Genomic DNA, 25,856 nt, shown 5'->3' with positions numbered 1-25,856 from the left:
TACTATCTTGCTGAATTATCACAGTCCTTTCAGTGTTCTGTCCACTTAATCATTGTTCATTGGAAAGACCTTAATTTACACCGAGTTAATGATATACTCTAAAGAGATACCATGCTTTTCAGGTTCACTGAAATGTTCTTTAACTGGCTCTTCAAAACTGGCTGGAATATTCACAGTGCAGCAGCTAATGCAAGAAGTATTGTCCTTTGTAACCCAAGGTCAAGAGACAGAAAAAGCTTCATGTTTTACAGATTTTACATACAGAAAACGTTCTGCAATTAGGCTCAGAGAAGCTGCTGCATTTAAGTTTGTCCTCAGGTAAAAGTTCAGAGCTGGAATTCTCTGCTCTTCCATGTTTTTTGCCAAATCCTAATTCACAGGATGCAAATGAAAATTATGCAACACATAAAAACAGAACAAAGAGAGAAACCACACAGAAAAACTAATAGCCTAGTGGTTAAGGTGATCACCTGTGAAAGAAGGAACAGAAGTTAGCACTTCTGGTCTGAATCAAACATAGCAGAGACCTTGGTCTGAATCTCTGATGTCAAGGAGAAGGAGATGAGTTTTCAAAATTACTGGGCCAAAGGTTCACCAAAACTACGTGGCTAGCAAACAAAGGCTTCAAAATTTTTGTTTAAACCAAGTTCACGCTCCAATGAAACTTTCACTGGAAAAGTGAAAGGTGGTTACCAACTAATCATCTACATACTTACTGGTACACCGCAATTATGACTCATCCCTGCGTTAACCACATGTGCTTTGCATAGTTGATTACTGTGTGTATATGTTAGATACTTTTCATTTTAGTCCTAGGACAAATTAGCCTTCTACTCCTTTTGTCTTACAAGGCATTTTATCTTTTTAATATTTTAAGTGTTTTTAATATTTTAAACACTTTAACATTTTAATATTTTTCTTAAAATCAATACGATGTTAATTAACTTTAATGATAACATTAATATTTAATATTTGTATGTGGTGTTAAAAATACTTTTTATTATTATTATTATTATTGCTTGGAAGGGTAATTTTTAAATATTGATGGTAGGAAATAGTGGATCACAATGTACCCAGATTGTATCAGTCTAATGCAGCTGAAGCTGTTGAAGAACTATGGCAGAACAGGAATCCCAGGACTGACAAATGCAGATGGAGTCCAATCAACAATGTTATCACGAAAGCAATCAACGATCCAGGGGGATTACATGAAAGTCTCCCAACGTAGCAACAATTTTAATTAGTTGGCTTTCATTGCACTCCATACGGTGACTAAAAATCATTGCTGTGGCCCAGACTTGGGATTTGTGACATTAGGATGAAAAGACTTTGGCATCCTTTAACTCCCTAAACTAAAATTAGGTATGTACAGCCTTCAGAGGAGGTGTGAATTTCATGAATGTATTAGGTGAGTGCTAGCTTTTTATCTCCTGTATCAGATTTTCTGAAGAACAAAGAGACGATTGTACGTTCCAGTCTTCATGCAACCTAGAAAGCTTAGACATACCAAGGAGACCAATGATAATTCCTAGAAAGTGTGTTTTTGTAGCCTACCCAGAGATCTCTTTTATTCCAGAAAATTGGAGATTCCCTTGGCCGAAGGGCTCCCAGCCAGTTTAGGTCCTGCTTTTTTTACGCTGAGTAGCATCACTCCCATCCCTCTTGAAATTATCTCTGCATTCAGCTCTTGAATAATATTAACTGGTTGTTAGCACTGCACATTCCCCATTGTTTTACAGGTTTTATAGACTTCAGAGTTTGAGGTTGCTCAGCTGAGATTCTGAAATCTGTACTGGTTTGTAGTCTTCCAGGGATCAGTATAGATCCTCTAGTGCAATATTGCATGCCTTTTAGGCTATGGTAGTTATTATTTTGTTTCTGGGTGGATGAGAAAAAATATATGCAAGCAGTTGTAAACAATGACATTTTTCTTTTCAAAACTATGATTTTATAAAGCAAGCTCCATCCAGGAATTTCTCGAAGAATTTGTACATAATATACATTATTAATTATCTCAGTTTCCTGGTTAAGAACAATAAAAAGTAACCGAGAAAGATAAGGAATTAAGCAGAGGGCAGTTATTGGTTGTGAACAAAGAAATGGGCTTCCTAAACAAAGAACTTTCCAAATAAGAAACAATGCTGCTTCTCTGCTGTCATCTCAGGGACTGGAGCCCCTTGAGGCCTGGGCTGTTCCTATGTCTTAATTTTTCCAGTGCTTGCCAGCAGGCCTTCCTGGTGATGACTGGGAGGTTTATAAGCTATCTGGTATTTATAGCACATAAATAAAATAAAATACTTGCAGATAATTTCCAGACCATTCATGTTAAATGCTTCTCTTCCAGCCAATCTGTGGCCAAAAGCATTTTGCCAATGTTGTCAGGATTTTCCTTAGCTTTGAGCTCCATCACCTAAAAAGAGTTAAAGGTCTGCTGGTTTCTTTTCACTGTTTTCAAACATCAATTAAATTGAAAACAAGGACTATAAATTATAGTGACCTTTGGGATGACTTTTTGTTTGTGGAATAGAGATGTGATGGTGCGAAAGTGATGTTAATAATAATAAAAAATATTAATAACATCCTCAGGAGCTGCCAAGCAAAGTGTAAATTGCTTTCTGCTTGATATCAAATTTTCATGTAAGGTACTGTATCATGGAAATTTTCAGTCTTCTTAAAATTCAGATGACCTAAAAATAATGCTAGCCCTTCACCTCTGTACATTTTGTCATCTCAGCTGACAAATGTGATTTTTCAGGATTTAATCAGCATTTTATAATGGCTTCTACTGAAAATACAGCCTCTTGTTTTTCCCTTGTTGGTCTATAAAATGTGTTGGGAATGGTAAATTTATTTTTTTGGTCTAAGAATTTGCTGAAATAACAGCCACAAAGAGTGTGCTTTGGCTAAACAGCTGAACCCACACTCTAGTGGACTTTACATGTTTATGGCTTTTAGACTCTTTTTTTTTTTTTTTTTTTTTAATTAAGAAATAACACCAAAGGAAACACAGGACAAGAATAAATTTTAAGATCGTGGTTCTGTAGACCGAAGATTTTTGTTAGCTCATTAGGCTGCCATATCATTACTGGCTATAGCATTCCCACGCTTTTCCATGAGCGATCAGAATTTCACAATCTCCTTTTGATGAGAATAGGATGAATTCTGCACAGCGCGTTGACTCTTGGCTACTCAAAGTTGATCCCTCAAAGATATCAAGTAACAGCTACCTAAAATTTGGGGGGAGGTTGTCCTAGTTACGTGTTTACAAGAAATAGCTGGTATCTATTTGTTCTCCACTCTATCTGTCCAGGATGAGTGAGTCCTCCACAGAGCTGGCCTGTGCTAAATGCTCACGCAGAGCCTTGAGGCAGAGAGCTTCAGGTCCTAGATAACTCTCCATTTCCCTGGTTCCCAATGGCACAGTAGGAAAGCTGTGTTCATGGTCATTTTTAAGCCTTACATACCAGGTGAACTTCACAAGTGTGAACTTCTGCCTGATCCTTGTTCATCCTTGTGTATGTAATAGCTTATACTTCATCTAATTTTGATAGAAAAAGAAAAAAAAAAAAATCCCTTCAGGCTGGCTTTATCTCCTTTACTTCAGTTTTCAACTGAAGGTAGAAAATGGAGAGGAGATCCATCCTCAGCCTGTGCTTTAACCACAGTGCTGCTTCCATCAGGAAAATTACAGCAAGGATGAAGATTTTTTCCTCATTGAAGTTACCAAGTTGACCACAGTTTTACAGAGCTCCCTGCTTTTCTGTAGCTCACAGAGGAAAACAGCATGTTACAAACAGCATGAGAAGCCTGAAATTTATTATTTGTTCATCCGTCCTTTGAGTTTTCTTTAATCTGATGTTGTCTGACTGCAAAGGCAATTTTGTAGTTCTTTAGCTGTGATGGCAGGTAGATGGGAAACCAGGCAAACACTTCTGTCCATCCACAGCAAATAATACTGAGAGAAAGCTTTCAGATGTAGTTTCCAGCTTCCTCTGGATTTGATGGGAGGGTTCAGAAGGCACAAAGCAAAGCCTGGTGAGGTAAATAAGATTAACCTGAAGAAACAGAGGAGAAATAGTAAGAAGGTTAGGGATGCCTGCTTGATTCTGTTGGCTGCAGTGCCTGCAATAACCTAATCAAACCTCCAAAGTTTGGGGTGGGAAAAGGTCTTCTGGTCCTAGAAGTCCTTTTCAATATTTTAGTTCATTCTACTGAGATGGAGCTTTATGCTGTGGGGGCCTACTTTGGTGTTTGTATGTCATTCACAGTTCCCTAAGGGGAAGCTCACAGGGTGGCTGCATCCAGATGGGCCTGCCAAGTAATCCTAGCTAGTCAGCAGGGTGCCGCCTTCTGTGGAGTGACAAGGGCCTAAAGAGATGAAGAGGGAAAGCAGCGTGAGTCCATCCTGGGAGGGGAAGATGCAAGTCCTTTTTTCTGTATAAATTGTCCTTGAAGGGAATGTGCTGCTAAAGCCGTACCACGAAGCAGATGTTCAGATCCTGGTGGCAGCTGAAGCACTGCTCTTTTTAAGGTCAGTTTTAGCTGATGACACAGCTCAAAGGTGCATGTGGCCGTCCATTCTTTCTTCTGAAAAATCATCCTGCTTTAATGAATGGGAGAAATTCCCTGTTCCAGCAAAGTCCCGAAATAGCAGATGGCTCAAACGTCAGGTGTCAACAAATCCAATAGCTATGGGCTTGACCCTTGCCTGTGTCCTGAGAAATCCACCTGCCCTCAGGGTTAGGTTGCCCTAGAGTTCGGTGTTTTCTGTAACAGGAGAAAAAGTTTAAGTGCTGCTTGTTTGTAGCATCCTATTGTTGGACTTAAAAGCTCTCTTTAACAAAAGTAATGGAAATTTAATATGGTTGATGGTGTTCATCGTTCTGTTTTGGCATGCAGGCGATGTCTTGTCAGCTGCTGGTTGATGTCTTGTCAGCTGGACTTGTGCTCAGGGTTAGCATATCTCTCTGAAGCGTATCTCCAGATTTCACTTTAAGTGAATTTACTGAGTTTCTGTGCTCACCCTTTGCTTCTCCAGCATGAATCATACCAGCTGGCTGCTGGTGCTCAGCCCTGCAGCACAGTAGTCAAAACGAGGGAATAGAGCCGGACTTCTTGTACTAAGGACTGTGTTAGACTTTCTAGGCAAAGCACAGAGTAACTGAAATACTGCTGACAAAGCAGACTGGGAACAGGGCAGACTAATAGGGCTTAATGCTATTGTACGCTGCTTGCTGCTGAGAGGAGCATGAAGAGTTTTCTATCATTGTGGAGCTGTTGGCATTGCTTCTTTCGATATAGATTTTTCTCACGTAATCCAGCGATCTGACATGCTGGCTTGATGTATCATCTCAATAATGTGGGAAGACTGGGGAGACTCAGTGGAATGGCTTTATTTCAGTACAGTGTCTGTCAAGGGAAGGCTGTCAGTCAGTCACAGGCTGGAAGAAGCAAGCAGTGTCCTACTGCTGTGCGAGACTGAAATTCTTAATGTCACTGTGTCCACACCTATGCCTCCATTTTCAGGTACTTCACTCCATTGAGCAGTCACAGATTTAACCGGTGCTGAGCATAAGTATAAATCTGCATTTCGCAGTGGAGTTTCCCCATATCACAGCAGCAGCGTGCCAGAGATGAGGAGAAACAATGACAGAAAAACTTCAGTCACTGCCTGAGGAGAGCTACCACACCAGTTAAACAATTTAAATGATTTGGTTGCCATTAAATTAGCATTTTATAGGCCTACAAGGAATGAATTTAGGGGATTACAGTGGTTATACAGAAAAGTTTAAAACAGATCATTTAAATGTTTTAAATATGTGATCTCTTGCTTCAGTGTTTCATGAAATGACTGAATGGATCAAATCCCTTTCTACTTAGAAGAGATCTCAGGACATCCCATTCAACTGACTGGACACCTGAAGTAGTGAATATTTCATGTTGTATCAGTTAGAGAGAATTCAAGCCACTTTAATACCAAGTAGAGATCAAAAATTTTTTGAAATAGTCCTAGCACCTGAAGTAAGGTATCTAAAATCCTTTCCCACGTACATTATTCTTATTATGCTTTGCATCGTTGTTATCAGAACCATCATTTTTGCCTAGTCTAAGCAAAGAGATTAAGAATTGAGCTTGTAAGTGTGGCTGCTGTCCTTTAAGTGATGCTTTTGTCTTAGTCAGAGCACATTGACATAGCTGTGTGAGGAGACAGCACTGGTAGCACTGGTTTGCATCCGTTTGATGACTGGTAGCACCTGTTTGATGATTAACTAAAGGATTTCAGCGGTTAGAGCTGTCAGTCTGACACCTTTCATGAGCACTAAAATAAATCTCTGCTACCAGGAACTGATGATTTTTTTTCCCACTTTTGATTTACTTGACTCTTTGTGTCCTTGCCGATAACTACTAGCAAGGCTAATGTGTTATAAACTCTGGAAAGTGAAGCAAGTGGCTGTCAGTTTTTGCACAACAGATGTTCCTGATCAGGAATCAGACAAAGGATCTCATCACTCTTCCTCTGAGCAATTTAATTTGTCTCTTCCATGGCACACCAACCACCTCCTGTCTTGTGACTGATGTGCCCAAGTCCTCCTTCATTTTAGGATCAGTTCTTTTAATCTTACAGAATTATCAGGGTTTTGTTTTTGTTTTGTACCAAAGCAAAGAGACTGAGAAAAAGGAAATTGCTTCATTGCTTTCGCTGTCACCAGTAATGCATCATAATGAAAAGTAGCAAAGCCCTACTTCAAAAATAGGAAACCCAAGAACTGCATTTTAAGAGAACTGGAAAACACTCAGTGAACACTTTTTTTTTAGGAAATAAAAATGTAGATTCATTGGTGTTTCTTAAGCAGTTGTAAGGCTTGGAGGTAGCAGTAAGAAGCATATAATCAGTCAGATTCTTGTAATGCTATCTGGCAAGGTGGAAAAATTGATATATTTTTATGAAAAGTTGTTTGCTATCTATCCAGTTCTCTACTCCTTAGTCATGTAAGTTGTCCAAAATGAGTAATTTCTTGGGGTTTTGCTTGCTTTTTCACTTAGTTTGATAAAACTGCATCACTCTGCTGCTCTTCTGTAGTGATGGATTAGTACTGCTGGAGATGTAAATTCTGTAGTTATTCTATAGTTAATTTCACAGTTATTATCCCTAGATAATCACAGGGCAAGTTATCCCATACCACTCTGCCACTGTTGTTTGCAATGACAATTTAGGGGAAACCCAGACCATATTTTTCATAGAGAGAGAGGAAATTTCTCATTGTCTCCCATGATCTCTCTGCTAAATCTAAGCGCAGAAATATTGCTGTGACCAGGAGACTCTTTTTGTATATATGCTGAGTTAAAAATTGCTTAGCATTAGGGAAGAAGCTAAAGGTTGTTATTACCTGTGTTAAGTAAAATTAATGGCATCTAAAGATATGAATATATGCTCCAAAGTGATTAAATTATAACCAGGTAGAGAAGATTTGGCCATCCAATGATAGACTAGCAGACTATATGTGGCAAGTCATCTCCAAGCCAAGGTGAGGTATGCTGGCTTCAGGTGTCTTAGTTGTGCTAAAAACATGTCTTGGATCAATTATTGTGATTAAACTGAAAGGGGATAACTTGCTGAGGCATGATAACTTTATCATATCACTTTTTGCTCACAGACTTCTCGTTTGTTTTTAAATGGTTCTAGTAAGAAAAGAAAACCAACTTGGTGAAGTAATAAGTCTTGTAGGGATTTAGTTCAAACTTACTTGCATCCTTATAGCATTTATAAGATTTTTCTCTTTTTTTCCTGACTGGTTGAATTCATCCTTAGTGTGGTTCTGTTCATCACAATTGAATTGTTTTATAGATGGTTTTACGTAAATATTTACAGAGCCAGCACAAGACAGTTCCTTTGCTTGTGCTCAGCAACTGGCTCTACCTTCTGTCTGATCTCATATACCCAGCTGGGGCAGTCGTTGTTCACCCTGCTAACGAGGCTGTACGCTGTGCCCTGTGTTCCTAACAAGCCCTTCCAAAGATGTGCTAGAAGGGAGAGGCAAGGGAAGCTGGCCTTGCCTTGTACACACGGCCAGCCTACATGGAAAAGGCAGCTGTGGGTGCCCATACAAATGGTAGTGCCTGTGGTCACAGTCACAGCTGTCAATCCTGATAACTGAACAAAACTGTGTTTGAAGGACTCATTATAGTCCATCACTGCTAGAACGAGAAGCCACTCATACGACCTCTTTTCCATTTGGCAGGTTGACAGGACAGAAGTGATTCGAACCTGTATAAATCCCGTCTTCTCCAAGCTGTTCACAGTGGACTTCTATTTTGAAGAGGTGCAGCGGTTGAGGTTTGAAGTCCACGACATTAGCAGCAATCACAATGGGCTGAAGGAGGCAGATTTTCTTGGTGGCATGGAGTGCACTCTTGGACAAGTAGGTATCACTGCTGTTTTTTTCTCTTGTCACTAATCTTTTCAATGTATATGAAGTATATCATTTGGTTAAAAGACTGATGGGTGAGATTTGTCATTCATGACAAAATTCTTAATCAGTGCTTTGAACAGGATAATTAAGAATTTCTGCTGGTTTGATTTACTGCTGTGTAGTGGAGCTTCAAGTCAGCCAGTTCTGTAGGAAACAGCATGAGCAATTGGCCTTGCACAGTAAAAGCACAAGCTCATTATGTCAGTGCTAATAGATAGGCTGATTTGGGAAGCAACTTGTGGTTCCCAGTGTTACATGGGATTTAAAGCAAGTTCCAAGTCCAAGGTTTGTTTACAAATACACTTTATTCACATAGAGTAGTGCCTGGTGAAGTGGCAAATAGAGAGATAGAGTTGGATTCATTTCCCTGACTCTCAGTCATCCTAAAGTTAGATGTCTAGACTAAGTTACTCTTCTGATTTCCATCTTCAGTTCAATGGAGAGAAACAGTTCCAGCGGTTGATTCATTCCACCTGAGGCACCCATCATAGGTTAGGATAAATTGCCTTCGTGAGATACCTGTCTTTCTCCATTGCTTACCAAGAGAGTCTAGACATCTCGTTTAGGGTTCATTCCTAACTTTTTTGGTGACTAAATTTAAGGGTGATATAGATGGTGATCCACAGGATCAATATCTAGAGGTTGTTGGAGCCAGGGCTGCAGCAAATTCTTATATTGCTGACTGATAGCATGCTACAGCATCCCAGGAATCACAGAGTTTATTTCTACCTGGCAGGCTTTTTGTTGTGTAGGGCCTTATAACACAGGTCTCCATTCTGTCCATAATAGTAATGCTGAGGCAGGTGGTCTCAGTTTCATTAAGCTGAGTGTAAGCAGGGTTTCCACTCTGTGGTCTGGTGTAGATTGGGTGGTGAGATCAAGCAGAGCTTTTGTTTAGATTATTTTTTGCAGTGTTTCTACATAAACTTCTGCACAGTGTTACTCGCAATGGAAGATGCTGCAAAGATTTGTTTCTTACTTCTCACCTTCTGCTGTTCCTTCAGCACCCACTGCACATTAATCCTTTTGTTTCTCTTATTGCTGTTATTTAAGAATGGTCAAAGCCATTTGGATCAAACAAGCTGAAAGAGAAGTCTACTCAGTGAGAGAATTAATAAGAAATGTATTTATACTTACTAACTTGAAAGCTTAACATGAAAGTATTGGTAGTTAGTAAAGTCTGTTCTTTTTTGACAGACTTGTGGGTATTTTGTGGCCTTAATCAATGAAAATAAACTGTTCCTATAATGCCAAGGAGAACGAGAAAGAAAAAGTTATTACAATGTTTTTCTCTCCTAATTGACTTGAAAACGAGGGGAAAAAATGTCGTTGCTGCTGCCTGTAGCATAAACATGTCTTTATAATGATTTGATCTCTATAAATAGCACGCAGCTGGGTTGGTTGCAGTGTAATTTTAATGGTAACCAAGAAAAAATAATAACAGTGTGAAATCTGTTCACAGTAACACAGCCTTGAGGGCTCTGATCCCATGCTTAGATTTTTTGCTGTTTTATTTATTTATTTATTTTTATTATTCCACTTTCTAGTTTGTTTGTTTTAACTTTATATAGGTTCTAAACTGATTTTAAACCCCAACATGTTAGTGCTGGGATTGTCATCGAAGCAAAGCCATTATGAGGAGTTCAAATTGAAAATCTTACAGCACAGGCTATATATATGGAGCTTAAACTCAGATTTAGCTGTTTGTTTTAATTACTGCATTTTTTTATGATGGTAATAGAGACTTGGCTTTTCCTGAGCTAATTTTGACATGAATTTGTTGCTCTACATTAATTTAATGGCTGAATAAAATGCTGTGATTTTGTGATTTTGCGTGCCTGTGTGTTCCTGCCTGTCAAATCACTTTCCCATTGCAAATAGGTCTTATCTGTGACATCCAGACAGGCTGTAGATTTTAGGCATAGTCTGAAGGACTGATTCCCTGCCTGCTCCCCATGAATGTGCCAACTTCTTTTGCTCTGTTCTAGGTAAGAGCTGATCTATAAGAGATTCACAGTTACCTGGACCTGTTGGTAGATCATCATTTAGATGTATAGTAAACCTACATTTTTGCCCACATTATGTAGTGCTCCTACCTTAAAGAAAATTATCACAGTAATAGTGATACATAGTGGGAAAGGCCAGAGAGTGGTTATGCAGTAGGCTGACATCGTTCAGCCTTTGGCTTTGTCGTTCTTTAGGAATACCAGTCTGGGTACATCTTACATGCAGCCTAATTAGTACAAGTCAATTGGAAATTTGGGATCTTGGATGAGAAAGACAGAGAAATGCAGTCCTTCAGAAAGTGTTACTATTAATTGTCCTCTCCCAAATGCTGTAATGAATATGTGTCCCAAGAGAGTAGTAAAAGCTGTAGCCTGTTAGGTCCTGAACATACACCGTTGATGGATACCCTGCTGGATATTCAGCAACATTTTTTTCTACCGTTCCTGCTGGGACAAGCCAATTTTGTGCCTCTGCTGGTAAATAGTGCCGTTAACAGCATCCTGGCATTCAGTCAGTTATACCTGGATGTGAAGAAGAGATATGTCAACAGGCATTCCATATGCTGCAGTATTTATACACAGTACAGCAACTAGTCATGGATAGATGCCTGCTGAATGTAACTAACAAAAACTCAGTGCACTAAATAAATACATTTCCTTAAAGTGATTTGTTTTTTCATCATGATGCTCAAGAGTTCTCCTTTCATATAAAACCAATAGCAGATTCTCTCTTGAAAATTTAGGAGGGAGGTTTAATGATTTTTTTGTTTTGTTTTGTTTTTCTGTTGTTGTTTTAAGTACAAAAAATCTGTTCCTTTCACTCCTTTTACATTCAGTTTTACCAGCATCTTCAGAGTGTCCTGGTAATGTGCTGAACTGCAGAGTGCTAGCAAATACGTTCTGTGGAAAAGTTAGTTACCAATTGGTATGCTAATAAGTTCAAGAAAGCCCTAAAATGTTAGAGAAGGTACTAAACTTGAAAGTTCAAACAAATTTTTCTCAGTTAGTAGCATCATCTTAAAATGTGATCTGATTTTATAGTAGTTTATAAAATGGAGTTTGTTAAGGAACTTTACATCGACAAGAAGTACTATACTCTAACCAATTAAGCTTTCCATGCTGTATTATTTATTACTTAAATAAAGTGAAATGGCTAAATAGTAGGTTAAGATGCATAACAGCAGACTATGCTTTTTTTAAAAAAAATGGTTAATATTTTTCATGTTGCAGTTCATTTCTAAGTAACTGTATAAAAATATCTAGTATCTATCAATACCACTTTTTAGCAGTTAATGAAGCAGTACAGTCCTATGGCATATAGAATCATATACTTGAGCAAAGATACTTTGTGGTGTTGTGCTTGTAACCCAACAAAGATTGGTCTGAATTTGAAGCATATCTGTGAAATTCTGGAAGGGTTTTGCTGCACATGACAGCTCTCTTCCCTTGGAGCAGGAGTGTTGGGATAGAGCAATAGCTTGGCACTCTGCAACCACTGCAACCTAAGTGCCTTGGGATGCTCCATCAGGTTCTGCATCTGACTTCTTAGTCTTCTGGCTCTTCAAGTCTAGCTCTTCAAAGTAGTTAGTGTTTTTTACATAGACACTGGTAAGTACAGGTACCAGTGTCTTGGTGATAAGTAATGAAATCGTGATCAGTAATATTTTAACAGCTATTTTGGGACACCACTTTATAGAGGTTACCTCTTGTTTTCATACAGGTGCTTTAGGTGCCATGAATCACCTCATCCTTGTTGCTGGTTTTACAGATACTGTCTGTAACAGTAAATTATTCCCCTTCTCTGTGCCCTTTTTATCACTTTCCCCTTCCACATCCCTAGGAATGGTGTTTAGGCACTCACCCTAACTAATCACTTCCAAATAGTGATTGGCTGGATAGGCTGCACCGATGGGCTGAGGTCAACTGCATGAAGTTCAACAAGGCCAAGTGCTGGGTCCTGCACCTGGGGCGCAATAACCCCAAGCAGAGCTACAGGCTGGGAGAGGAATGGTTGGAGAGCTGCCAGGCAGAGAAGGACCTGGGAGTGATGGTGGACAGTCGGCTGAATATGAGCCAGCAGTGTGCTCAGGTGGCCAAGAAGGCCAACGGCATCCTGGCTTGTATCAGGAACAGTGTGACCAGCAGGGCTAGGGAGGTGATCGTCCCCCTGTACTCAGCTCTGGTGAGGCCGCACCTCGAGTACTGTGTTCAGTTTTGGGCCCCTCGCTACAAGAAGGACATGGAGGTGCTTGAGCGGGTGCAGAGAAGGGCGACGAAGCTGGTGAGGGGCCTGGAGAACAAGTCCTACGAGGAGCGGCTGAGGGAGCTGGGCTTGTTCAGCCTGGAGAAGAGGAGGCTCAGGGGCGACCTTATTGCTCTCTATAGGTACCTCAAGGGAGGCTGTAGCGAGGTGGGGGTTGGCCTGTTCTCCCACGTGCCTGGTGACAGGACGAGGGGGAATGGGCTTAAGTTGAGCCAGGGGAGTTTTAGGCTAGATGTTAGGAAGAACTTCTTTACTGAAAGGGTTGTGAGGCATTGGAACAGGCTGCCCAGGGAAGTGGTGGAGTCACCATCCCTGGAGGTCTTTAAAAGACGTTTAGATGTAGAGCTTAGGGAAATGGTTTAGTGGGGACTGTTAGCGTTAGGTCAGAGGTTGGACTCGATGACCTTGAGGTCTCTTCCAACCTAGAAAATTCTGTGATTCTGTGATTCTGTGAAATGAATCCCCATTTAATGAAGCTTTTGTATTTCTGTATTTTTGCTTTTTCGTCACTCAGAAAAACCGTGTTTGTTTCAAGGGGCAGGAAATGGGTTATTATTATTATTATTATTACCTGTCAGAAAAACAATGAAAAAAAATCCTAGAAGGACAAATTATGTCAAAGAATTGATAACATAATTGTCATGGTATTCAATTGTGATAGGAAAACCCCAAACCCTTTTCTGTTTGTGTGTTAATGTTCTTGTGTTATGAGCTCTCTTATTGGAGTATTCTGTTTTGTATTGCATAAACTTCATAATGCAATAAAATTACATAAGTTAATACAGTAAGGGCTCAAACTTTCTAGTAGCCAAAGTTCAGTTCTTAATCACACAGGAATTAAGTACCAGGACAGTGGATTAGAAGCACTTTTTTGCTCTGAAGTCTTGCCCAGAAGTCCCAGCCTGATCTTTATGAACTCACAAAAATTGTTCAATGAATAATCATCTTCCAACAAGAAGAAAACACACTTGTATTGCCAAGACATTCTTGATCCCTACTCAGCTGTGCCTGCAACATCATTAAATTATAGGAACCAGTAAAGATGTTATTTCCTAAATGCTGTGAACCATTCCAGCTGTATGTAATGGGAGTAGCATTTGTGGCTTTCTTTTATTACTTGTCAAAGTTGTCCTCTACCATTTTCACATCTCTGATTCCATGATTTGATTTTTTTTTTAATTTACATAGGTGTTAAAATACTGTTACAATCCGTAACTCCGTTGTTCAACTAGTAGCACCTGTACAGAAAAAAGCAGATGAACTTCTTGGCCTCTCAAAACCTTTTCAAGTATAGTTTAGAGATTTCATATTTTTCATACATGCATATCTGTACAGATTGTATTGAAAACCTTTTTGGTAATGATCATTGCTGTTTCTTGTGTGGTTTTAATACTATATGTCATTAACAGATTATGCACTTGAAAATGTTTACTACTTCAGTTTCAACCAATGCAAATCCCTTTGCTCTTGAATTAGAGAAAAGCTAAGAGAGCCATGATTGCACCTGAATTAATTAAATTGAAATTGTCTGTATGAGAATATTTGTTTAATAATTGCTCTACTGCTTCTGTGGTGCAAAAGACATACGACCAGTTATTTCAAGGTATTTGAATTCCTAAATCTCATTAGATGTCTGTATGCCTCCTTAGGTATCTAAATACCCTTAAATACTTGGCCTTTGATCTCCTCCAAATGAAGTTGCTCAATTCATTAGTGGGATGAATAATGTACTTTATTAGATATGAATGTCATTTTCTAGCAGGGCTGACTCAGAGCACAAGGAAGTTGTTCACGCAGTACACTTCCTAACTTTACCTAACCATTTAAACACCTTAGTTATCCCCAGGAAACTCTTGGGTTTGCCTTTGCAGTGTGATCTCTGAAGCTGTAGGATTTTTCAGTTCTACATTAATCTTGCCAGTCAAAGTTAATGGAATTACTTGTACAGTTTGTACTGCTTTGTTTTTACATACTTTATCTTTTTGTATGAATTACTGTAGCAGTCTTTAGAAAACTAATTTAAAATTTAGTTTGCTATTATTATGAGTTATAATAATAACTAATCATAAATGGGTTGCATACGCTACATACTAATTAAATTCGAAGACGTTTTGTGCTATTGATAAGCTATGTCCTGTGATAGCATTATTGTCTCTTGTGATATGGATATCTTTCTTTTCTGCATGTTTTGATTGACTATTTTCAGGCACAGATCTTTAACAGGACCGGGGAGAGGTGTAATTCAAATGTAGAAAAGCTGTGAGCTGATCAGTACTACAGGGAACAAAGCAAATCTTGAAGAGAGATGAGTATGGTACAGCAAGTATCATATGTACAGCAATAAAATTGGCTCTACCAGGAAAAAAGAAAGAAAAGTGTTAGCAGTTATAGAGAATGAAATTTTCTTCATTATGGACACACATCTGAACTTCTTCTCTTGCAGGGTTTTCTTGGTATCTGTGAACTCATTCCCAAAACCTTTTCTTCATGAGAACAGAGTTAAAGCCACTGGCACCTACCTGCTGTCTGGTCTCCCTTCGTGTTAAAATGTAGTATATTTGCTGTGTCTTTGCCACCATTCATAAAAAGTATTTGGTGGGTTCAAAAGTGGCTGGGGAATAAGATGTGCTATACAGAGCTGGTGTTAGTGCCTTGGTGCTTTTATCCAAAATGTAGCAGCTGTTTGTACTTCTTAAATAAAAATAGCATGGCACCTTTTATATATTTTAAATTGGAGATAGGATCAAATAGCAACATGGGAATGCATTTTTAATCACAGCAATCTCTTAAGATCTGTCGCTAGCCTATTTGCATTTGGATGTAGTAAGGCAAATTTATAGCATCTTCAGGGGAATTTCTTGCCTCTGTCTTACCCAGAGCTGATATCCCTTGGCAACACAGACCAGAAATCTAGTTGAGATGATGTTCATAGGAGGGAAATAGGAATCACTTCATGTGCATGCCCCCCTCTATAAAACAGAGCAGCTGCTTTTACATTCTGTTCCTATTCCTGCCTCTTGCAAATGTATTAAGTATGATACATATTATTAGACATGTGGCTGTCTTAGACCAGGACTGTGTAGTAATTTATATATGGCTGTCACCACAAATAACCTTAACTTCACCTCTTAATTCTCTCTTCGCTTCACCTCTTAAATCTCTGAGGTTTCTACATCCGTTTGTTCACCGATAGGTCATGCTTCTAATAAAATGTTCATGAAAAAAGCATGTTCTGGAAATGTAATGAGGTCTACTAGGTCATAAGTGGATTCTAATATCTGAATTTTCGAAAGAACAGGGGCATTTACATCTTGCACTTCTTCACATCAAGTTGCACAAGCTTTTCTCTGAAAGTGAAGTTTAAAATTGGAAATTTTTGAAGTAGAAGTCAAACCAAGACTCCTGATGGTTAATTATAAGCCAATTTGCAAGTTCAGGCATCTCTTTAACCCTAAACTTAGGCAAATGTTTTTTAGGCCCATGAGTTATTGCTCTCTAGGACTCATTTTCTGGCAATCACATTAGCTGATACTTGTTATGATGATGTTCAGGAGATGATTTACACCGATACATAAACAATAAATATGTTACATAATTGATGGCAGCATCTGGAGAAGTGGCTCTTTTCACCAGTGAGATGCTTTTTGTATGCTGCATGAATGAAAAGGGCAATTTCCTGCTAGAGAATACTGATTTCTTATCAGTTATCACAATGATAGTCTGCTGATCCTAAATCACTAATGACAGTTTGAGGCAATGATCTTGGCACATTATTGCCAGATGGAAGATTCATTTTGCTGGCCATATAATTAACAACTGGTAAGTGTTTGCACACAAATGCACATATTTACATATGTGGAGCCCTCACTGTGTCATAACAATGCTAATGGCTTAGCGATCTAGTTTTATTAATGTGATCCAGTAATGGGAACATCAGAATAAATTAAGTTCTCTGGAGCTGTGAGCTGGCTGTCACCTGCATGGGAGCTCCCAAGCTTTAGGTTTTTGTCTGCCCAATGCCACTTGAAAGCTACAAACTTTTCCAAAGCAGCAAAAGGAGCTGTAGGGATCTGAGTCATTCATTAGGAAAAGTCCTGCTGTCTTTAAAGGAGGCTAGCTGAAGGACAGTTTCCCTTCCAAGTTCTGCATCATACTGGGGATACATATATTTAACATATCTGAAGAGGTTTCTGCTACACAACACCCACAGCTTTCCGTGGAAGAGCTTAATGTGTTTTACAGTGTTGTATGTATGCCTTGGGGAAAGCAGAGAAGTCATAGAGATGTATCTGTCCTGCTCCCCAGATGCCATAATTCAGTGTCAGATACAGAACCCACAATTTAATAATATATTAAGAATAACCTATGATAATTATGTATCACCCTTCATCTAAGAATCTCAAACAAGATTGTGTAACTTGCTTCTCATGGTTCACAGGAACGCAACAATTTTTATTTGAACCTGTTGAGCTGGCAAGAAAAGAGAGCTGTGAGTTTAGGGGTTGCAGTGAACAAGATCCTAGGAAACAAGGAGATCTGAATTCTGAAATTCCTGGTCTTCTTCCACGCTCTCTGAGCTGCATTGCTTGCAGCCACAGACCAATATTTTTGGTGAAATCCTTAATTTTGGAAATGTGAATAAGGTAATGGCAGCAGTTGGCTTACGGAAGGCAGTCCAAAAAGAAGGAGTGCAAATTACCCATTTAAGTAATCACCAGATGCAAAATTGCAGGGTTAGAAACAGCTGGCAAAGAAAAATCTGAAATGATCATAAATATAAATAGCATCAGTGTCATGGTGATCAGAAAAAAGTCAAATGTAATTCGAGAGCATATGAGTACAAGACTTGTTGCTTGCAAGACATTAGAAGCTTCTCTTGCATAAGGAGGATCTGAAGTATTATGTCCAATTTTGAGCATTGTTCTAAGAGGAGGATATGGACGAGTTGGTGAGGGCTCAGCAGAGAGTGTTGATAATGGTTTGATGTTGTCCAAAATCTAGTCAAAAAGGAAAAATAGGACATACTTCATTTCTTGGAAAGACTGGAGAGATATATTAGCCTTCAGATATAAAGATTGCCTGAAAGAGAAAGGGAAAACAATTCTTAGTTATTCATGGCCCATTAGACAGAAATAATGGGCTAAGAATCAGGATAGTTCTTAGGCAAATATATTTATGATGAGGATAACAAGTAGTGTAATAAATTGCTGGAGGAGACCATTTCTCTGCATCTGGGTATCTGAGACACATCTGTCAGGTGTAGGTGAGCCAGTGGTAGCTGGTCCTGCATTAGGACTGGGGAGCTGGGTGAAGGGAATCTGAAGGTCCTGTCCAGCCCTGTGGTAACACCCATGTCTCACATTTAAAACTCTTCTAAGGCTTGCTTCTGCCCGGCTGCCTCCATCATGACAGTAGCTGAGTATAATCGGAGGTGTTATTTCCATGTTCAATTCAGAAAATTGATGAATCCCCGTGGTGATGTTAGACCAAAATTTACGTCCTATTTGGTTCTATCTCACAGCACCTTTTTTGGCTGGCTGTGATTTTGCATTACTCACCCTGTTTTGATTCTGTCTGCTTCTTACTGATTTGGCTTATTGCTGAAATGTGTGTAATGCCCAGGACTCTCTCAAAGTGCCTGGAGCTGTTCTTTTTCCCTTGATGTCTGCCTCTTTCTTACAATGAGTATTTCTGTGTATTTTCCCAAAGATCTCTATTTGTGGTTCCTTTTATTTGAAGTGTTATGGATTAGCCATCCAGGTGAAGAAACAACCTTCCTAGGGCTGGTTGAAAGAACTTCCTAGGGCAGAAACAACCTTTTGCTCAGTGTCTGCACAGCACATGGCAGGCATAGGGCCATCCTGTCCCAATTTTGTTACATTAAGAATAATATTAATTGTGACTCCTAAGGGGTGTATAGAATTACCTCTATCTCTGGCTGCATTTTGAAGTTTTCCAGTGAAAGAAAGAGAGAGAGAGAAAGAGAGGAGAAAAAAAAAAAAAAAAAAAAAAAAAAAAGGAAACATTTTAAGACAGCATTAACTTTATAAAGAGGGAGAAAGGAGAAACCTAACATTACTGGATGATCAACTGTAGCTTACCAATTATGCATTGCTCTAAGTTTTTTCCTTTTCTATTATTTTTACTGGTCTACTTTAAAATGTTAGAAGATTGTTATGAAAATGTAATGGTTATTGGGATAGGAAACAATATGTTTTGTCAGTGTCACTTTAGTAATATTTATTTGAAGTATATTTGTAAATTGGTGAATGGACAAGTTCATTTACAGTGCTGAGTTCCAAGGGAGGTCTGGTACCTGGGCAGCAAAAGAGACAACTTTGGAAATAAAAACTGTGGGGCAGGGTGCTTGCTGCTGTCCTAAGTTTGGAGTGCTTGATGTCTTGAAATAAAATAGTGTCCTCTTAGAAATGGTTGTCAATTTCCTGCAAAAAATAAATGTAGGGTGGTTTTTTTTTTGTTTTGTTTTTGTTTTTGGTTTTGTTTTTTTTTGCAAGTGTGATATATTTATTGTATATATCTGCCCCCTTGTTGGCACCTAAGTTCATTTAAAACTTGCTAACGTCCTGTTACCTCCATCCTGAAAGTAGTTGAGGAAAATCTGACATTGAGTTTTCCACAATTACTCAGTTAACTGTGTTCTTCCCATTCTGCTTGATGCTGTCGGGGTGCTTTGTCCTTCCATTGCATCCTGTCTGCAAAACTCCTGGAGAAACTTTCTTCTCAGCAGTAGTCTTACTGTGCTAGGACTCTGACTGTGGGTTAAGGCACTACCTTGATATAGAAACAAACAGAAAAACAACTTAAAATTAAAATCATAATTAGCCATGCGTTTACTACAGATTCTAATTTTTTCCCTTTCATTTTTTTTTTCAGATTGTTTCTCAGAGGAAACTCTCCAAGTCCCTTCTCAAACATGGTAATACAGCAGGGAAGTCATCTATAACAGTAAGCCACTCTTAAATGCACTTCTATTTTCCTGTTATTTAAAGACATCTAATGTGACTAAATCTCCCTAAAAGCACCATGCTAAGTCACCAGAGAAACTCTTGCTTGAGAAATGCATTTGAATTGTTAATTTAACAGATTCATTTTACTGTTTCTGACAAATGTTTCGTGTAAGGAAATTGCAACAAATAATGTATGATTTGAAAGAAAAAAAAAAAAAGTCATAACATTTACTACTACTGCTACTACTTTTAAGGTACTTTGGTGACAGCACAGAAGTTGTACTGCTTGATTATTTTTATCCAAAGCTCCAGAGCTTCAGAAATTCATTTTGACCCACTTCTAGCTGCACTTAAAATATTGCATACAAATAGTAATTAAATATAAAAGTCTTTCATGGGTAGTATTTGAAAGGTGAGGAAAAAAAAAAACAACAACCAACACCAACACCAAATGCAGAAGCTTTATCATATTAGGTATTTTAGCTGTGTTGTAATGCAATTACAGACTGGATAGTTACTTCAGCCCCATGTGTATCTTGAAATCTGAAAATCAATGTATTACCTGTCTTTCATCTTTCTCTTTGCTGGCTTGTTTGCAAGATCAAGCTTGCCTGCACTAACCCTAGCATGCTTGTGACACTTGCAGCTCTGCATTAAGTTAGAGACTATAATAAAATATTCTGCTTTGGGACTCTCTGCTCAGTTGAGAAGGGGATTGAGAAGGATTTTCTTCCTTGATGTACAATTAACCAGATAGATTTCTTTTGGCTTGATTATTTATTTATTTATTTTTTCTGGCCTTCAACCACAGAGCAGACTGCAGAATGTGAGAAACAATGCTTTCTGAGAGCCCAGGGAATTTTCTTTCTTAGATTAGACTTCCTTGGTGGCTGGTTGGGAAGGGATTTGCTTGAATGCCTAAGGTGAAACTCCTTTTGGTTCTGGGATTGGAAAGAAATCCCCCAGTCTTCTTTCTGTCTGAACAGAGCCAGGAGAGAGTTTTGCTCCCTAAACAAACTGATGTGTTTTGCCCACTGAGATTATCTGGGCAAACTTCATTCCTTCTATCCCTGTGGTGTTCTGGACACACCTCCTGTTCCATGAGGGACATGAAGGAGTTTAAGTCTTGTAAAAACACAAATACTTCACAGGACGAGGGGGAATGGGCTTAAGTTGAGCCAGGGGAGTTTTAGGTTAGATGTTAGGAAGAACTTCTTCACTGAAAGGGTTGTGAGGCACTGGAACAGGCTGCCCAGGGAAGTGGTGGAGTCACCATCCCTGGAAGTCTTCAAAAGACGTTTAGATGTAGAGCTTAGGGAAATGGTTTAGTGGGGACTGTTAGCGTTAGGTCAGAGGTTGGACTCGATGATCTTGAGGTCTCTTCCAACCTAGAAAATTCTGTGATTCTGTGATTCTGTGTAAAATCATTAGGCCTGCTAGTAGAGTTTTCTGGAAAAAAAAAAAAAAAGATTTGGTCTGTGATTCATGGGAGGTGAGAGAAGTTGAGTTAATTGTCCCTTCTGGTCTAACATTGGATGATTATGATAAAACATGGACCTTAGTTAGCTGCATTGGCTTCTGGCCAGTGGTATAAAAGAGCGAGCTGACTTTACTCAAATGGGAGAAAACTGAACTCAGACAAAAATTACTATGTGAAAAGATTGATGTCTCAACAGCATAAGTGGAAATGGATTAGTTATCATTATTTCTGAACCTGAGGTACTGGGTAAAAGATCTTAAAAAGTCACAATGCTAATGAAATTTATTGCAGCTGTAGGCAGCCTGGCTAACTACTGGGCGCTGTATATGTGTCTAGTAAAAGCATCACCCACTGCACCTCAGTAGCCTTCAGTGGATTTGAGGAACAGCTGAAATGCCCCAGTGGATCCTCGAGGACCTGAGGTCCATGTGGTGGATATGGTCAGACCCTGTCTGGGGAGCTGATATGGCTACCAAGAGTGTGGCTGTGGACATGAAATACCCAGGAAACATGTTTCTTTATGTGATGTAATCTGTGGAGAGAATTTGTAGGACAGAGAAAGACCAAACAGAATATAATGCAGTTCGTTTCAAAGAACATTTTTCTGTGAAGTATCCCGTCTTTAGTTAATACCTTCTCTCCACTGGAATATTTTAATGGCCTAGTCGTGAGGGATGCTTTGGGATCTCATTTTTTTAACAACATCACACAGCACAGTGACTTGCATCATTGTGAGTAAATCTTATGTACCTGAAAGAACTACACTACATTGTTTCAGAGTTACTCTCTTCTGACTCGGTATACAGGAAATGATTTCGCAAATGTACCTACTGCAGTCAAATGATACCAGGAGAACTCTCCTATGGTATATGTGCCTTTCATTGCAACTAATGAAAGGTGACTTTCCAACTTAGCTTGCTTTAGACCTAAATAATGCAACTCATGTATAGCTTTTTTTCTTTCCCTGGACACTGTGAGTCTGTGTGGAATTCTCCATTGTCCAGTCTGAGGAAAAATACTTGGTTAGAGGAAAGGGCTTCCTGAGGGATGTGGAGGTCTGTCCATTGACAGCTGTTTGATAAGGCACGGTCACATGATGAAAAATGATTCAGTTTTGGAGGCTTAATGAGTTGTCACCCAGCTGGGCAAGTGGTTCATGGAATGCTATTAGTCCTTCCTGATTGCAAAGAGAAATGTATTAACTTGTACCACACTCCAGTTTCCTAATGGGGTCTCCAGTCTTCACATTGGCAAATGACACCTTTCTCCATTTTCATTACACCATGCAAAACTCAAATGTAGCTTTCCATTTAGGTGATTGCTGAGGAATTGTCTGGCAATGATGACTACGTTGAACTTTCATTCAGCGCACGGAAATTGGATGACAAGGTAAGCTGCTTGATATTAACCTTACTGAAAGTTATAAGAATGCCTGCAAATATAATTTGATGAGATTTTCACCTACAGATATTTTTTGCCTCATATTATTAAACACATCAGAGATTTCAGATCAGTGTTCACAATGAGGCTTTCCTTAAGTTGTGAAGTAATTAGAAAAAAAAAATCAAGGGAATCTAATTAAAACCAAGACAATTTAATTATGCTATTGCTAAGACAACTTAATTATTTAAAATGCCACAGATCAGAAGTGCTTAGAGAAGTGAGAAGTGATTAGAGAAGTCTTTCTATAAGTAGGCAAAGATGATATAGTTGAAGCAAGGATTTGAAAAGCTAGAAAACAGCTCACTCATGATATACTTTCTGATAGCCAAAATCTAGCTTAAATGTGAGTAAAAGACTGTAGCATATTTGTTAAATCCTTTTTCAATTTTTAATAAGGAATTTCTACACTGACTTAAACACTACTCTTCATTATAAGAACTATCTTGCTAAAAGTATCTGATCTTGTTCAGCAATACACATATAATAAGCACCTGAAGCAATACACAGCCCAGGAAATCTAGGTGACTGCTTGTAAGGCACACTCTCTGTTATTTCAGTGTAATAGAAGACGCATAATTATTTGAGGTAATCTGGGGAATATCTTTGTAATCTGTAGGTGTCATAAGACTATAACCCTCTTTTAGATAATACGGCTTTACATATAATTAAAGATCAGATGTATACAATTGCACTGGATCACAATATCTACCATTACTTTATAAGTAAAGAGTAAATACTTAATAATGGTAAAGAGTCCCTTCCTACATATGAAGCTGCTCTAATTAAAAACGTATGATAGCCCTATACAAAAGTTTACAATTCTGATGCTCCAAGCATGTGCTTGTAAAAATTTGACCACTAAGTAGCTTAAAATCAAATGACAGTACTTTTGGTTACATACATCAGATTTTCAAAATCATGCCATAACTGATGAATAACATTTTAGGTTGTAACTGCCAGGAAAACTCAGGCAAGCAGAAAGTGATTAATAGTACTGGAATTTATTTATAACAGGTAAATAGCATTACTGTGGTTAGGATCATTAACAATCATAAATGATCAGGACCTTAATTTGTTTCTCATCTGAAAGATGAATTACCACTTTCTCCAGAGTTGCTGGACTTCTAGTGTTTCTAAATCACGTAATTTATTTAGCTGTCGAAATATAGGTTTACCAACCTCGCCTAAAGACAGACATTTTTAGACCTGATTTCCAAAACTGCACTTGAGATTTTTCCTGTTCCACACACAGTCACATCTAGAAAAAAGAAAAGGTGTGTACGACGTAATAGGACTTCACTTTCTCATTCTTTCTCCACAAATGTAAAATGTGATCTAGTGTTAATGTTATGAGTTACATATGGCTCTTGTTGTTTGTAACTGAAAAGATACTGCCAGAGCACGCTTCCAAATTAGGCCGCTGTTGTCTGGGCAATAGCTTTAGAGAGTAGTTGAAATACTTACGGGGATAAGTTAAGGAGGATCATTCAGAAATATTGCAAGAGCATGACCACTATTGCCATTTTAACATGTCTAGTCAAGATGGGATTCATCTAATAAAAACAAATCCCCAGTGTGCAACTCAGGCAGTGACTCTGTCTGTTATTTGAATCAAAACTCCTGTTTTCAGCTGATGAAAATCACTAAAAGACTGTCACTGTTGAAAGAAGTCTTTCAATTTGCTCCAGCTAGAGGCGTGTCTCTAAATCTGGTTGAAACTTTGCTCATCTAATTTATAAGAAGAGGCTATGGCTTTTGATATGGCTTAAAATTAACTTTGATGTCAGTAGATGCAAGGCACTACTAGTAATTACTGTTACTAAGATTTGAAGTTCCTTAAATTATGCCATTCATCCATTGATGAAAAAGCATGGATGCTCCAAAGTCGCATAAAGTTTCAAAAAACCCACTAGAGAATAGAGGAGAGCCCGTCTGGTGAAAGCCTAAGCATGGTTTTGCATGCCTGTCCCTTCTCAGGGGAGTGAAGATCTATGCAGAGAGATTATGTCAGAGAAGCAAACCGAGGGCTGGGACTGGCCTAGGAATCTCCTGAAAGAGAGAGGAAGCTAGTGGAGCAATCGCTCATGCTCTGCTACACAGAGCCACATCTGTCATATCAGGCTGTCCTGCCCTGGTGTCTGTGGAAGTGACAGAAGTTATATCTTTCTGTCTAACACAACTTGTGGGTAAAAGAATGGGTGAGAGGAGATTCTGGATGTACTTTAAAGATTAAAAAATATTCTTCCAATCCATTACCATCAGCGGTGTCTTGAAAGGACAACAATTTTCTTCTTCCACCCTTTAAAGGAAAGCTTGAAAGATTATCCAAATTGTGATCCCTGAATAGAAGAGTTTCCTTCACTAGGGAAAAAAGTGTGAACACATTTTTGGCAGATGAAAGAAAGTTTGTTGGTATAATTTATCAGGCAGTGTATGTTTGTGTTGTTGTTGTTTTTGTTTTGTTTTGTTTTGTTTTGTTTTTACTCCCCCCATGTAAAACTGCAAGAGTTTTAGAGGTGCCATAAAACAAATAAAGCCTACTCAATTTTTCCTGAAGGGGTGACTGAAACATTCAGTACAGAATTATAGAAAGTCACAGTTAGAAAGTTTCCTTTAGTTAACTGACTTTGCAGAAATAAAGGTTATGGTTTTATTACAGTACTTGTTTGGAAGGTATAACGGCATTTTCATGTTTTATTGAAGCCCAGTCAGCTCAGATGGCACATTTTTGTTTCAAAAGATCCACTGAGAACACTTCACAGAGGAACAATAACTTTTGGAAAGGTTCTATTGCATTAATAGCTGTGTCACAATTACCATAACAAGCAGCTACATTTTTATGATAGCTGTAATAAATTATGAGCAGTGAGGCAGGCAAACTGCCTTTCCTGTTCTAAGAGAGGCTTGAGATTCTCCAGCAAATGTCTGTAAAGTAAAAGCTAATACCACTTTTTTAATGTATTTCCTCATGCTGTGGTTTAACCCAGCAGGCAGCTAAGCGCTACACAGCCATTCGCTCACTCCCCTCCACCCAGTGGAATGGGGGAGAGAATCAGGAAAGAAAAATTCGTGCTTTGAGATAAACACAGTTTAATAGGACAGAAAAGGAAGGGAAAGTAATTATAATAATTATGACAATGGATTATATGAAACAAGTGTTACACAATACAGTTGCTCAGCACCCACAGACTGATGTCCAGCCAGACTCGAAGAAGCAGCCACCCG

At 38.7% G+C, this 25,856-nt stretch overlaps 1 protein-coding gene across 1 annotated transcript in view; it reads left to right on the top strand.

Annotated features, from left to right (window-relative positions):
• Positions 1 to 25,856, top strand: part of CPNE4 (copine 4) — a 226,720-nt gene that overhangs the window by 107,007 nt on the left and 93,857 nt on the right. The window contains exons 3-5 of the mRNA XM_084511725.1: positions 8,241 to 8,420; positions 19,635 to 19,706; positions 22,503 to 22,577. Of these exons, the coding sequence (XP_084367851.1) occupies positions 8,241 to 8,420; positions 19,635 to 19,706; positions 22,503 to 22,577 (327 nt within the window). The remainder of the gene's footprint in view (positions 1 to 8,240; positions 8,421 to 19,634; positions 19,707 to 22,502; positions 22,578 to 25,856) is intronic.

This window comes from Aythya ferina, assembly GCF_964211825.1.
Source record: "Aythya ferina genome assembly, chromosome: 2".
Taxonomy (NCBI): Eukaryota; Metazoa; Chordata; class Aves; order Anseriformes; family Anatidae; genus Aythya; species Aythya ferina.
The sequence above is the reverse complement of the archived record's forward strand: the minus strand, read 5'-3'. Positions and strand labels throughout refer to the sequence as shown.